Genomic DNA, 14,058 nt, shown 5'->3' with positions numbered 1-14,058 from the left:
CTTGGTTTGAATATCATAACCTTTCCATATATCATAAATCATAAATGTGATTTAATTTGCTAAATATTTTCTTTGAGACTTTTATATTTAAATATTGAGTGAAATAGTGTTATAAATTTTTCCTGTCCTGATGCATTTTACTGAGATTAAGATAAATAATTTGGGTATATAAAAATTATGCAGTTCACATAATAAAGGACAAACACAATTTTAGAAGAAACTAGAAGGCAGAGATGTACAAATATGTATGACTGGCATATATTGATAAAATACATAGCTGACATAAATAAACGACTCTTACAAATCAATTAGAAAATGAATAATAACCAAAATCAAATGTGCAAAATGTGTAAAATTCAATTTTCAAAGAAGACAGTACAGATAGTTAATAAATGCAGGAAAAGATCCTCCGTTCCAATATGAATTAGGATAATGGAGATTTATACAACAATCATATACCATTTTAAAATGCACAGGAACAACAAAACTTTAAATCAAAACTAAGTCCTGGTGTTGACAATGTACCAGGAATTTCACCACCACTGGTGGGAATATAATTGGTACTACCAATTATATAGAACAATTTGGAAATACTGGATTGAAAATGTTCATTCTCAATATGTAAGAGTTGTACTTCTAGAGAAATTGTCACATGTTCCAGAAGGTTGGAAAATTAGAAACAACCTTTAATATATTACTCTCAAGAGAAGGCTAACTGAACTGTTGGGCAAATAAACTGTATGGGCATACAACTACAAGCAAAAATTACAACAGAAAAATAACATATACAATACTGATCCACTTTTGTAAATCTTTTGTTGTTGATTTGGGGCTGTGCTTACATTTGAACTCAGGGCCATCAAGCGGTAACTTGAGCCATGTCCCCAGCCCTTTTGTTTTGTGCTTCAGTTATTTTTCCAACAGAATGTCACATTTCTGCCAGGCAGGCCTGGGACTGTGATGATCCTCCTACCTACGATGTGATGTGATTTATAATGTTTTATACCATATTACATAACATTTATGACTATGAATGGATGGGGGAAATTATTAATCATAGAAAAGATATACATTTCATTAACTGGATGTCTCTAGAGATGATGTGGGAGGGAGTAAATGGGGTTTCTATTGTGACATTAAATTTTACACTTTGAAGAAATATGGCAAACTATTAGCATTTATTAATTTGATGGTAGAGAATCTGTGGAGTTTATAATTCTTTTTTAGTTTTCCATATTTTTTCATGACTAAATAAATGCTTAAGAAGAACCTCCTTAATTATTTGAAAAGCCTTTATACATTATTACCACTGTTATTATCCCTGACACTGTCTCTGTGTATCCTGTACCTTTGAATGATTGCCCTCTGGGCCTGGGCATCATCATTTGTAATATGAGAGGTGAGTAGACAGTCATTTAAGATTCTTTCTAGCTCGGACACCCTAGTTTCTTTACCTTCTCCATCCCCTTATGGCCTTCTTTACCTTTTAAAGGTTTATTACCCAAATCTAATAACAATCCTTCCTTTTCCTTTCCTGTTCTGAAAAGTTTCCAGGATGTATTTGACTATAGCATGCACAGTAATCAAGTTTGCTAAAATCCTAAGAAAGTTTTGGGTATTTTGTTACTTTCTTATGAGTCCTCTAATTTCCATTTACCACTGAAGTCCCAAATTTCCACCTGTCACCTCTGTCCTAGAGTGGTGTAGGGGGAAGTGCGTGCTAACAGAAAAGATGTGAGATGGAGCAGGGGAGCTACTGTCTTCTAACTGGGCCTCAGACTCCAGCAAAAGAGCAGCTAATTTACGAGTAACTTAAAATGAGGCCATGATAACTGAACTATCTGGGCAGGGCAGCGCGGGTGGGACAAACCGTTCTTTGCAGTAGTTCTCATGATCCCTGGCGGGAAGGAGGGTGGGGCGGCGCAAAAAAGAATAGTGGAGGGAGTCAGGACTGCCCAGGTCAGAAACACCCTGCAGCATCCCGCACCAGGCACGCGCACTTGGCTGGGCAAACCCTGGTGGGAAGGTGACCCGGCGGGAGCTCAGCTCAACGAGCGGGTGCTGCACCGCCTGCGGAGCCCGAGCCTCCCCCCGCCCCCCCCCCACCCCCGCACCCCAGCGCCCGGCTGCGCTCACCGCGCGGGTGCCAGTGCCGAGAAACCTGCCCGGCGACAGCCGCGATCCCCGGACCTCGGCGCCACCATGGGGTACCAGGGGCAGTCACTCGTCATCCCGCCTCAGGTAAACTAGCTCCTCTCAAGTTTCATTCACCTTGCAACAGGTGAATGAATCTGGGGTCTTGGTTTTGAACTGCAAAGTTCTCCGGGAGAGCAAAAAATGTCTTTATCTGACTTTTTACTTTTCCATTGGCAAACACTTCAATATAGGTTTAACTTGACAACAGCTTTGTTGACTCCTTAACACATCCGATAGTCTGCGATTGACTGCGATTCTGTTAGGCAGCTGGAATCTGGACACTTGAGGATGAAGTTGCTTACAAAGCTCTGTTGAACTAATAGCTATTAGTATTCGTTATTCTCGTCATCATTTTATTGCTATTGATATTACCTATTGCTATCAAGATCATGTTAGAATCTTGCATGGCATATTTGTCTGACATTTTCCATTCTTGAGCTAGTAAATATTTGTTCACCATTCTGCCTATTCAAATAGAGAGATGTGGATGACAGTGAAACCCTCGTTTCTGAACGTGAGCATAAAGGGAAATCTTGTCAGTCTGCTGCCGTTTTTAACGTTGTCAACTCAATTATAGGATCTGGTATAATAGGTAAGTGCTCTGTGTTCTGTTAGTTTTTGTTTTTAAGATGAAAAGGCTAAATTTAAAGCACTTACTATGCTGCTAGTACAGTACTTCTTTTCAAATGAAGAGATTTTAGGGGGGAAAGTGGCACAAACAATGTATACACATGTAAGTAAATGTAAAAATGATAAAATAAAAGAACAAGAAATTTTAGATGAGAAAATTGGTAATTTTCTTCCACAACAGCCTTCCTATTTTTCAACATAACAATCTGCATCAGTCTCTTTCTAATTGAAGATGGGGTTGCGATCAGCACTGCACAGGCATGGAATTGCACAGGGGAGAAGCTGAATTTTTTTTTCCCATAGGTTGCCTGTTCAATGAATAGTTTTACCAATGCAATTTTTCTTCTTCCTCAAGTATCAACCATTACTTGGATCACCTTACTATGACCTTCTAGAAGTATAAAACAAACCTACAGTTACCTATAAACATTTCAGGTACAAAAGTTAATGTGAAAACCTAACAATCTTGTAAAAAAAATCCATATAATTCCTAACCAGTCCATATTATGTTAAATTTTAAGTTACAAAATTGATATATTAGTTTTAAATATTTAGTCAATAGCACAAATTTGTTTATTGGAAATGCTTATGATTTCTTTTAATAATGGAACAATCAACTAAAAGAAACTTCATTTAGTTTTATAAAAATACTTCTGCATTCACACTTTTTTCACTTTTTCCTACATGGTTGTCCCATTTTGACTCCAGCGTCCCTCTTTTTTTGATATTCCATAACATTTCTTCTTTCCTTATTATCCTCTCTGCTTTCCATACTAGTACATAAGGAAGAGTTTGAGGTCATTGCTCTCCATGTACTGTAGGGCTTATGTCACCTTCCTCTTGAAGTAAAGATTACTCCTGTGTACTGGCATCTGTTTGTCATTTGTTGCCTTCTAATTCTTATTCCATCAACTCATAAACTTGCTTTCTTGATATGTCCCTAATTTAACATTTTATTCTGGAATAAGTTTTAAAATATGCTAAGATTTTGTTTTAGGACTTTCCTATATTTACTTACAGATTTGTCATGTAAATATATACACTTGCTTCACCTGTTACATATAGGAGTTGGGGGAAAAGTCTGTATTTCTTTATGTCTTATTAATGCAAGGGTTGTGGCATTTTATGTTTTTCCAGGATTGCCTTATTCAATGAAGCAAGCTGGATTTCCTTTGGGAATACTGCTTTTATTCTGGGTTTCATATATTACAGGTAAAATCCATCTAATTGCATATTCCTGCGACTTAAATTGTGCAATAAGTTCTTTACGCACACAAATATACTCTACAATTGAATTTTGTAGTTAATTAAGAAGTGCATCAAAGGATCCTAAGGAATTTAAGCATTATGTCTGAAGAGATTTACTTTTCATACTAATCCTTTAAACTGATTAGAAAAAGTAAAAGAGCATTATATATTACCAAGTCCAAATCCTTTTCATGTGCCTTTTTCACTTTCTAAAGTGGTCCATGGGAAGGTCATTTTAGAGGTTGGTTGAGGCTAAAAGAGGAAGCTGCTGTGACAGGGCACCCAGCAGGGCTTTGTGGGCAGGTGTGTGCAATGAGCAGCCTTGACAGCTGTGTTTGTACAGGTGGAACTGAAGCCCTGATGTTTCACCCATGCCCCCTCTCACCCCACTGACCCTGCCTGCCACTGTCTTTGAATGCATCAGTAAGGTGAATACTAAATCACTTCCTTCTGCCTCCCCCTTCATGTAAAATATCCATTCATAACCATATTTTGTCACTTTCCATCCAAGTGTAGGTTTTACTACTCACAGTCATCTCCTCTTCTTGCTGGCCTCATCCCAGCCCTGTCATCCCATCATCTCACTTGACAAACACAGTGTCTCAGGTAGCTTAGGATCACTGTGAAAGAGGCAGTATTCATAGACAGACACCCAAAGGGGTTGCTCCTGTGGTGAACACAATGAGTGCCCAGATGCCCTTAGACAGCTTGTGCAAAGCCCCTCAGACGCCCCTTTCTCTGGAGGGGTGACTGGACCCCAAGAGAGCGGTCTTCCTGTGAGTTTATGATCCCCCAACACCATGCCTATTTCCCCATAGTCTTCAGCCAATGACTGACTGGTAGAAATCCAAAAGCCAGTCTCCTTTCCTCTAAAAGGGACCAATACATGATGCAGTTGGAGCTCCAGAGCTCCACCACCAAAGTGCTAGGTTGTCACTAGTATCTACCTGAGACCACATCCTTACTGAGCTGTTTCTCTGACCTGTCCTTTCATTCCTGTCCCTCCCAAAGCACTCCATATATAAACTCCTTTCCCAAGAAAGAGCCTCTGTCCAGCTGTGCTTTGCTCTTTTTCTGATGATCTTGACAAAGATGGCATCCCTCATAAAATTTTAGACTTTCAAGGCCAGCCCATAATGCTGCTTTTATTCCTCAGGGTAAAGTAAGAACAGTAAAGCATTTAATAGATACCAAATTCAAAGTTGCAGAATCATTGGACAATTTTCTCCCTGGTTTCTTTCCACTCCCCAGCCCCAAGACCTAATCTGCTTCTAATCCCTATAGCTCTTTGTAGCTTAAGACCCATTACTTGGTAGCATGGGACCCATAATATTGTGCTAATTGAGTTGCTGGGTTTAAAATTGTATTGTATTTATTAAAGCATTTACTACATTTAAAAATCTCACTCAAGCATTCACCCTTGTCATTTTTAAATTTCCTGCTTCCCAATCAGCACTGACAAATAAGTAATTTCCTCCCAGGCGTAATACCATGGCTTTAAGTGCATTGTAAACATTTACACACACTGTAAACCAGTAGATAGAAAAATTAAATATACATATCACCCAAGATTCTGGAGAACGAACAGTTTACTAAAACCAAATCATATTATACATAAATGAGTCATAATGCAAATATCATATATATATATATATATATATATCTACATAAACTTGTAGCAATGATTTGCACATTCCTTTGCTTTCAAGGTCACGTATTGCAGTTACCTATCAGTGGGAATTACTAACTCATTCATTCACTTATACGATCCAAATCCTTGAGCAATTTTGATAAAGGGTTATCACACAAAAGCAAATCCTTGATAGATTATGATTTATTTTGTTTCCTTTTTTCCCTTTATTATTTTTATTGTTGTACTGGGGACACATTGTGACATTTACAAAAGTTCTTAAAATACATCATAGTTGAATTCACTTACTCCATCATTCTCCTTTGTCCCCCCCAACCCTCATTCCTGGAATAGTTTCAACAGGTTTCATTTTTTCCATTTTTATACATATGTACAAAATATTTTCACCATATTCACCCTCCTATATCTTTTTCTTATATCCTCCCCCTCTCCCACTGCTACCAACCCCCCAGACAGAACCTGTTTTCCTTCCTGTCTCCATTTTTGTAAAAAATAATGACATTTTTAATCTATAAGTAGGAGATATGAAAATTTTCTTTAAATTGACACTATATATGGTGGGTTTGTGCTTGAATTTTTCTTTTGCCTTTTAAAGCCTCTATTGAGACATGTTTGGTTCAACAGATATTGTTTTTTAGTTCTGTTTCCATGTTTGTGAAATGTTGAGGAACAAAAAGAATTATAACTAATTACAACAAAGAATTTTATTTTAATTTGCTTTAACATTTTGATATTTGTTGATTAGAATAAAATACTTCTGTTGTCCAAGCACCATAAAGATTGGAGAGAAAATTCTTCTCTTAAATAACATCAATTCACTCATGGATCTTTTTTTTTTATTTTATATTATTATTCATATGTGCATACAAGGCTTGGGTCATTTCTCCCCCCTGCCCCCACCCCCTCCCTTACCACCCACTCCGCCCCCTCCCTCTCACCCCTACCCCCTCAATATCCAGCAGAAACTCTTTTGCCCTTATTTCTAATTTTGTTGTAGAGAGAGTATAAGCCATAATAGGAAGGAATAAGTGTTTTTGCTGGTTGAGATAAGGATAGCTATACAGGGAGTTGACTCACATTGATTTCCTGTGCGTGTGTGTTGCCTTCTAGGTTAATTCTTTTTGATCTCACCTTTTCTCTAGTTCCTGGTCCCCTTTTCCTATTGGCCTCAGTTGCTTTTAAGGTATCTGCTTTAGTTTCTCTGTGTTAAGGGCAACAAATGCTAGCTAATTTTTTAGGTGTCTTACCTATCCTCACCCCTCCCTTGTGTGCTCTCGCTTTTATCATGTGCTCAAAGTCCAATCCCATTGTTGTGTTTGCCCTTGATCTAATGTCCACATATGAGGGAGAACATAAAAATTTTTGGTCTTTTGGGCCAGGCTAACCACACTCAGAATGATGTTCTCCAATTCCATCCATTTACCAGCGAATGATAACATTTCGTTCTTCTTCATGGCTGCATAAAATTCCATTGTGTATAGATACCACATTTTCTTAATCCATTCATCAGTGGTGGGGCATCTTGGCTGTTTCCATAACTTGGCTATTGTGAATAGTGCCGCAATAAACATGGGTGTGCAGGTGCCTCTGGAGTAACCTGTGTCACAGTCTTTTGGGTATATCCCCAAGAGTGGTATTGCTGGATCAAATGGTAGATCAATGTCTACCTGTTTAAATAGCCTCCAAATTTTTTTCCAGAGTGGTTGTACTAGTTTACATTCCCACCAACAGTGTAAGAGGGTTCCTTTTTCCCCCGCATCCTCGCCAATACCTGTTGGTGGTGGTGTTGTTAATGATGGCTATTCTAACAGGGGTGAGGTGGAATCTTAGTGTGGTTTTAATTTGCATTTCCTTTATTGCTAGAGATGGTGAGCATTTTTTCATGTGTTTTTTGGCCATTTGAATTTCTTCTTTTGAGAAAGTTCTGTTTAGTTCACTTGCCCATTTCTTTATTGGTTCATTAGTTTTGGGAGAATTTAGTCTTTTAAGTTCCCTATATATTCTGGTTATCAGTCCTTTGTCTGGTGTATAGCTGGCAAATATTTTCTCCCACTCTGTGGGTGTTCTCTTCAGTTTAGAGACCATTTCTTTTGATGAACAGAAGCTTTTTAGTTTTATGAGGTCCCATTTATCTATGCTATCTCTTAGTTGCTGTGCTGCTGGGGTTTCGTTGAGAAAGTTCTTACCTATACCTACTAACTCCAGAGTATTTCCTACTCTTTCCTGTATCAACTTTAGAATTTGTGGTCTGATATTAAGATTCATGGATCATTTTTAAATGTGCCCATCTTTAAAGGGAGACCAAAATATTATAGTGATTGATTGAAATATCTAAAACTTTTAAGAGTCTATATTTGTAGACTATATTTAATGAGTGGATGAAAATATTTATATTTATCATTTAATCATTAGAAATTGTGAACTTGAAGCAATGCATTTTGAAGTGTTATAAAACTCAGCATTCTCATCTCATTTTATGTAGTCTTAACCAAACCTGTATGGTATCTATGATGTCTCCTCTCAGTGACTCAGCCCTCATTGGCTTTCCCATTCAGTTTTTTCTGCCTCCAGCATCTGTCTACTGATCAGTCTTCCTTATTGCTGCAAGAATTATCTATAGCCTCAGCCTTGCCTCTATTACCACCCCCCACATTTCAAAGCACTCCAAGACTCTGCAAAGACAACAACAAATATTACTGCAATCAAATCCCTTCATGAGTTTGCCACAGTCTACATTTTTAGTCTCATCTGCAGCTACTTTAACTAGTCACCACTACTGCTAAGTGCAGACCTTCCCTGTAGCCATTCTGGACTATTTAATTTCCCATAGACAGAACATGCTTTCACACTGCTTTCTGGATTATGGTCCTCCTGCCTGGCATTCCTTTTCCTCTCTACCTGGTAAAGCTCTGCTCATCCTCCAAGGAACTTTTCAACTCTTTGTGAAGCATTTCCTTTTTTAAAGCAAAGGACATAGAATTGCTACAAACATTTTGCTTATAGAATAGATTAAAATTTCTTTATTATGTCACTTATCACATAAAATTAGAATCAGATAGATAGCAAACCTGCTATATTGATATTAACTCATTCACCAAATATATTCAGGTCAGCAGTGTGCCAGCCAATTGATACTGTTACCAATATAGCAATGAAAAACTTTATCCACTCTTATGAAGCTCACAGTGTAGAATGTCATATAGACACATAATTGTAATATGATGAAAAACACCATAATAAAAATCTGTGCATGGTGACAGGAACTCTGACATTTAACCCTGCCTCAAAGGATTAGGAATATTATTGGAAGAAGGAGATGCCTATTCATGAGGAAAATGTGAACTTGAAAAGAAATGGATGGGTACTCCAAGCAGATAGAAATGTGGAAATGTGCAAGTGATTCCGACTGGCTGAGGTGTGGGGCTGAGGCTCATAAGTGGGGAGGGAAAGTTGGAGGGGTTTGCAGAGGCAGAGAAGAAGGCTGTCAAAAAACAATAATCATTGCCACGTCCTAAGGATTGGTTAGATGCCAAACTTCATGCAGCCACAATACCAAATCCTCTGACTCCATAAAGAAGGCATTCATAGTTTACTTTTAGGGAGGCAGAAATTGAAACTTAAATAGATGAAAATTACTTACACCGGGTTTTTAGTTTCTAGTAACAGAGTTGAGGTACTGAGTAAGTGCATGGACTCTGAGGCAGGCCTGCTTGGCCTGAGCCCTGATGAGCAAGGTGGAAATGGTCATTTACTTAACTTTCTGTGCCTCTTTTGCTCATTTATTACATGGAGATAATAATACCTTCTATGTAGTGTTATTGTGAAGATTATACGTAAAGCATTTGGGAAGAGGCCTGGCACACAGAATAGTGCTGTGGAGGTATCTGCTAGAGTTTTGTGGTTATATAATTGCTACCTTACTCCAAATACAATGTTCCTTTTTTTCCCCCCAACCTCCATATGCAACTTGTTAAAAACAAATAAGAGTAGCATAACTTCTCATTCATTTCATCTCTATAATGCACCAGGCATTGTGGGCTACATTTAGGCATCATAAGCCTCATGCTACTCTTCAAGCTTACATGCTGCTTTGTCTCACAGATGAGACTTAGGAAAGTTCACACAAATAGTGATTCTTTCCACCCATGAAAAGCAGTTTATTTTTATGCAAAGCACTAGTAGGTCTCCCTGGAGAAGTTCAAGCAAAAGACATGATTAGATTTATGCTAAAGTCTGATCCACTTGGTGGGTGGGGAATGTAGGGAAGGGATATAAAAACTATCTTGGTGTATAAAAGTACTGGAGGGAAGTTTTTGCAGCAATCTAAGTAAGAAATTATAAAGGCCAAAGCTCTACGATAAAGCAGGTTAGAGATAAGAAATTAGGAGCTACTGTCCAATATTTATAAATCAATAGTTAATGGGCTTAGGGACCAAAGGAATATAGAAAATAATGAATATTGGGAAGTGTAGGGCAGTTCTCAAGTTTCTGTTAATATTATTCATAGATCAGAGAAATATGGAAAGGGTCGCAAGTTCCAGGACAAATACACAAATTAGAATTTGGACATTATAAAGTTGAGATGCCTTTGATATGTGTTAGGCAGCTAGATATAGAACTCTGGAGTTTTGAAGTCTATGAGCTGCAGACACAAATTTAGGTGTTACTGACATCTGTATAAAAATTGAAACCAGTTATGATGAGATCACAGTAGACATCTTGAAGAGCAAATAGTCCAAAGATCTAGTAACTGAGCAGACTAAAAGAAACTAGTAAAAGTCAGTAAAAATGTCAAAATGGTAGGAACACAAGGGTAGGAGAGAGTGATGTCACAAAGCCCGACAGAGATGGGTGAGTAAAAGAAAAGTGGAAGCTAGAAAACAAAAGCAAGAAATAATAGAACAAAAACATCTGGAAGAAAAGTAAACAATACGAAGGTTTAGGAGATAGTTAAAGTTACCAGCTTAGAGATCATTGATGAATTTGTGAAAAGAAACCAGTGATACAGAAGGGAAGCAACTTGGAAACCATTCTGCAATGATTGTGTTTTCTCTTTTGTATTTTAACACATTTCCAAATTTCTTACAAGATAAAAAAGAAATCAGGATGGTGGAAACATGAGATAGAGAAAAACAGGAAGCAAATACCAAACCTTATGCAGACATTTGTATACAGTACAACTGTAAGGTCTTTTAGTGAAAAGACATAGAGAAAAAAGAGACTAAATTTCAACTATCATTTCTATATATTTGTATTTTTAACTTTAATTCTGAAATTTCTATAATGTAAATTTCAAAAGAAAAATTCTTACAGTGTTCTCTTACCCATAATAACTATAAAGAGAAGTTACAAATTTTACTTTGTAAAATAAATGTTCTGAGTCTCTTAGATTTATTATTTTTTAAAACGCCTACAAAATTTCATTCTGTCTTCACACATTGAACACCTATAAAGTATCTGGTAACCTACATTCTGGTGTGTGGACAATTGAGACACATGCTAATAACAGTGGTTGGGGTAAGAAAGCAAAATGGAGTTCTGGCACCTTGACCATGTGTTCCCTCTTCTGTCCACTGCACTTCCTAGGTATGTTAAGTATATTTGCATCCTCATTGAAAATTATGTAACTGGAAACTGTACAGTTTCATAATGTTTTCTGGAAAAAGGATAGCTTTGTCATGGAAATATTATGTGATTAAATACACTCTTTTTAAAAAAAATCCCTTTTCTCAGTGGTAATTAAGTCACAATCTGAAAACCCTATGTATCAAATGACATTTGTTTGTTATTTTTTGCCACAGACTTTTCCCTTATTTTATTAATAAAAGGAGGGGCCCTCTCTGGAACAGACACCTACCAGTCTTTGGTCAACAAAACCTTTGGCTTTCCAGGGTATCTCCTCCTCTCTGTCCTACAATTTTTGTATCCTTTCATAGGTAAGATGATTGTGAAGATGAATACTGGAATTATTTGTATTAACATCCAACCTTTTCTGAATAAAAATTGTTTTATTTTTATCATTTGAGAATGATAAAAGTAGCAGTTGAAATACTTTTCAAATGTTTATATCTTTAACCCTTCCTTATTTTCTGGGCATGTTTCTGAAATAAAATGAGGATAATTTTTATCTGGTTAATGTTTGGGCTTTCCTTGTCTGGCAAAAATAGAATGATCTGGGATTGAATGTGAAGGGGAAGCAACAAATTTCTCTTAAATTTCAACACACTTAAAAAAAAACTAAGGATTTTTGGAAGTCATGTACTAGGGTAACATGCTATTTAAAGTTTATACCATAGTAGTGAGTCATCTAGCACTTCTTAAATGGATAAAATATTAATGCAAACCAGTGACTAGATTGACTTCATTTTTCAGGGAGAGAGTTTTGGTGGACTGGGGTTTGAACTCAGGGCTTTGTGATCTACTGCCTGAGCCACACGTCCTGTCCATTTTTTGGTCTGGTTATTTATTTTTATTTTGTTTTTGGCAGTACTGGAGTTTGAACTCAGGGCCTCACACTTGCTAAGCAGGCACTCTCCCACTTAAGTCACTCCACCAACCTTTTCATATTGGGTATTTCTGAAACAGTACTTCATGATCTATTTGCCTAGGGCTGGCTGATCTCTGCCCCACAAGTAGCTAGGATTATAAGTGTGACTTTGTTTTTTATATCAGTATTATGGAAACTATTGTTCAAATAACTAGATCCAAATGTTCCCACAGAAGTGGGTATTTTGGTACCTTCAAACTTTAATATTGCTATTCTTCACTTAATCAGTACATGTGTTCCTGAAAAAGTAGAAACTGGACTATAAAAACAAAATAACTGCATTTTAAATAACTATCAAAGCTCACTATTTAAGGGTGTTCTGGGATGAATCCATTTACAAAGTGACAATTTTGTAATGTAAATTGATACCATAAATCTTTTGAATTGTTATTTTTAAGATTGTACATATTGGTAATCATAATATATATTTAAAAGTAGTAGAAGTACAACAATACTTGGAAAGTAATATGGATTACACTCAAAATATTTGAGATAAAATGTGAGATGGCTTATTGATGACTGTTATTTTAATTATATTTTTAGCTATGATAAGTTACAACATAATAGCAGGAGATACTTTGAGCAAAGTTTTTCAAAGGCTCCCAGGGGGTAAGTAAAGACAAGACTTTTGAGGGTCTTAATAAGTTTATTTTATATAGTTCTGTTTATGTGATCCATAATAATCTATAAATAAAACATTTGAAAATAGAAGAGTTGGGTTCCCTCACATATCTTGCAATTTCTGTGATCTATGTTGATCCTAAAGTATTAGCTTACCTTTCTATAGTATTTAAAGTTAATATTCTTCTTTTTTTTGTTTTTTGGTGGGACTGGGATTTGAACTTAGGGCTTCATGCTTGCAGAGCAGGCACTCTACCTCTTGAGTACTCCTCCAGTCCATTTTGCTCTGGTTATTTTGGAGATGGAGTCTACTGAACTATTTGCCTGGGCTGGCCTCAAGCTGCCATCCTCCTGATCTCAGCCTCCCAGGTAGCTAGGATTACAGGTGTGAGCCAACACACCTGGCTTATTATTTTTCACATACTTACAATATTTTATATTTGAAGTTCCCTATAGAAAGATTTTTACATTGCATTGTTTTTTAAGTAAGCAAGCTGTTTTTCCCATTAATTGTACTAAGCTATAATTTAATATAGTAACATCATCTTTCTCAATTTAGAAAGTACTTGGCTACTTAGTTGTATCATCCATGTATTTCTTATTCCTGTAAACATTAAATAATATTTATTGTATTTTAGTTGATCCTGAGAACTTGTTTATTGGTCGACACTTCATTATTATACTTTCCACAGTTACCTTTACTCTGCCATTGTCCATGTACCGAGATATAGCAAAGCTTGGGAAGGTAATTTTTCACTTTTAAATAGGCATAGAAATGAAATGCTTTCTGTTACTTGCATTAATTTTGTTTGTCTACAGTCTGTTTGGCAAAGTTTTCAGTTATTCATTTTTAGTTTACATCTTTAGTGTTCATCTTCAGTTTCTTTTGGTTTACTTATGATTATGCTCAAGTAAACTGTGGTTGAATCCCTAGCTTCTATTGGGGGAACTTACAGGAAATAGTTGCTGAATGTCAACTAAATTGTCTTTCCTTTTTCTTTTCTAAGGGAGAGAACCTAACTAGTGCCGGATAGTACATATTAAATTTTAAAAATGCAAAAAACTTACCTTAAAGCAAATCTTACCTATTAGAAACATGTTCCAACTATTTTGTAGGTAGTTTTAGTAAAATAAAATTTAGGTACCACAAAAAATAATAAATATT

The 14,058-nt window shown here is 36.5% G+C and overlaps 1 protein-coding gene across 1 annotated transcript in view; it reads left to right on the top strand.

The window, feature by feature from the left end:
* The first annotated feature begins 2,115 nt into the window (after positions 1–2,115).
* The window catches only part of Slc38a11 (solute carrier family 38 member 11), a 47,712-nt gene continuing 35,769 nt past the window's right edge, over positions 2,116–14,058 (top strand). The window contains exons 1-6 of the mRNA XM_074069546.1: positions 2,116–2,241; positions 2,674–2,788; positions 3,964–4,038; positions 11,527–11,661; positions 12,816–12,881; positions 13,532–13,638. Coding sequence (XP_073925647.1) covers positions 2,203–2,241; positions 2,674–2,788; positions 3,964–4,038; positions 11,527–11,661; positions 12,816–12,881; positions 13,532–13,638 — 537 coding nt within the window. The 5' untranslated portion in view covers positions 2,116–2,202. The remainder of the gene's footprint in view (positions 2,242–2,673; positions 2,789–3,963; positions 4,039–11,526; positions 11,662–12,815; positions 12,882–13,531; positions 13,639–14,058) is intronic.

Source organism: Castor canadensis, chromosome 4, assembly GCF_047511655.1.
Source record: "Castor canadensis chromosome 4, mCasCan1.hap1v2, whole genome shotgun sequence".
Classification (NCBI taxonomy): domain Eukaryota; kingdom Metazoa; phylum Chordata; class Mammalia; order Rodentia; family Castoridae; genus Castor; species Castor canadensis.
This window is presented reverse-complemented; position numbering and strand designations above follow the sequence as displayed.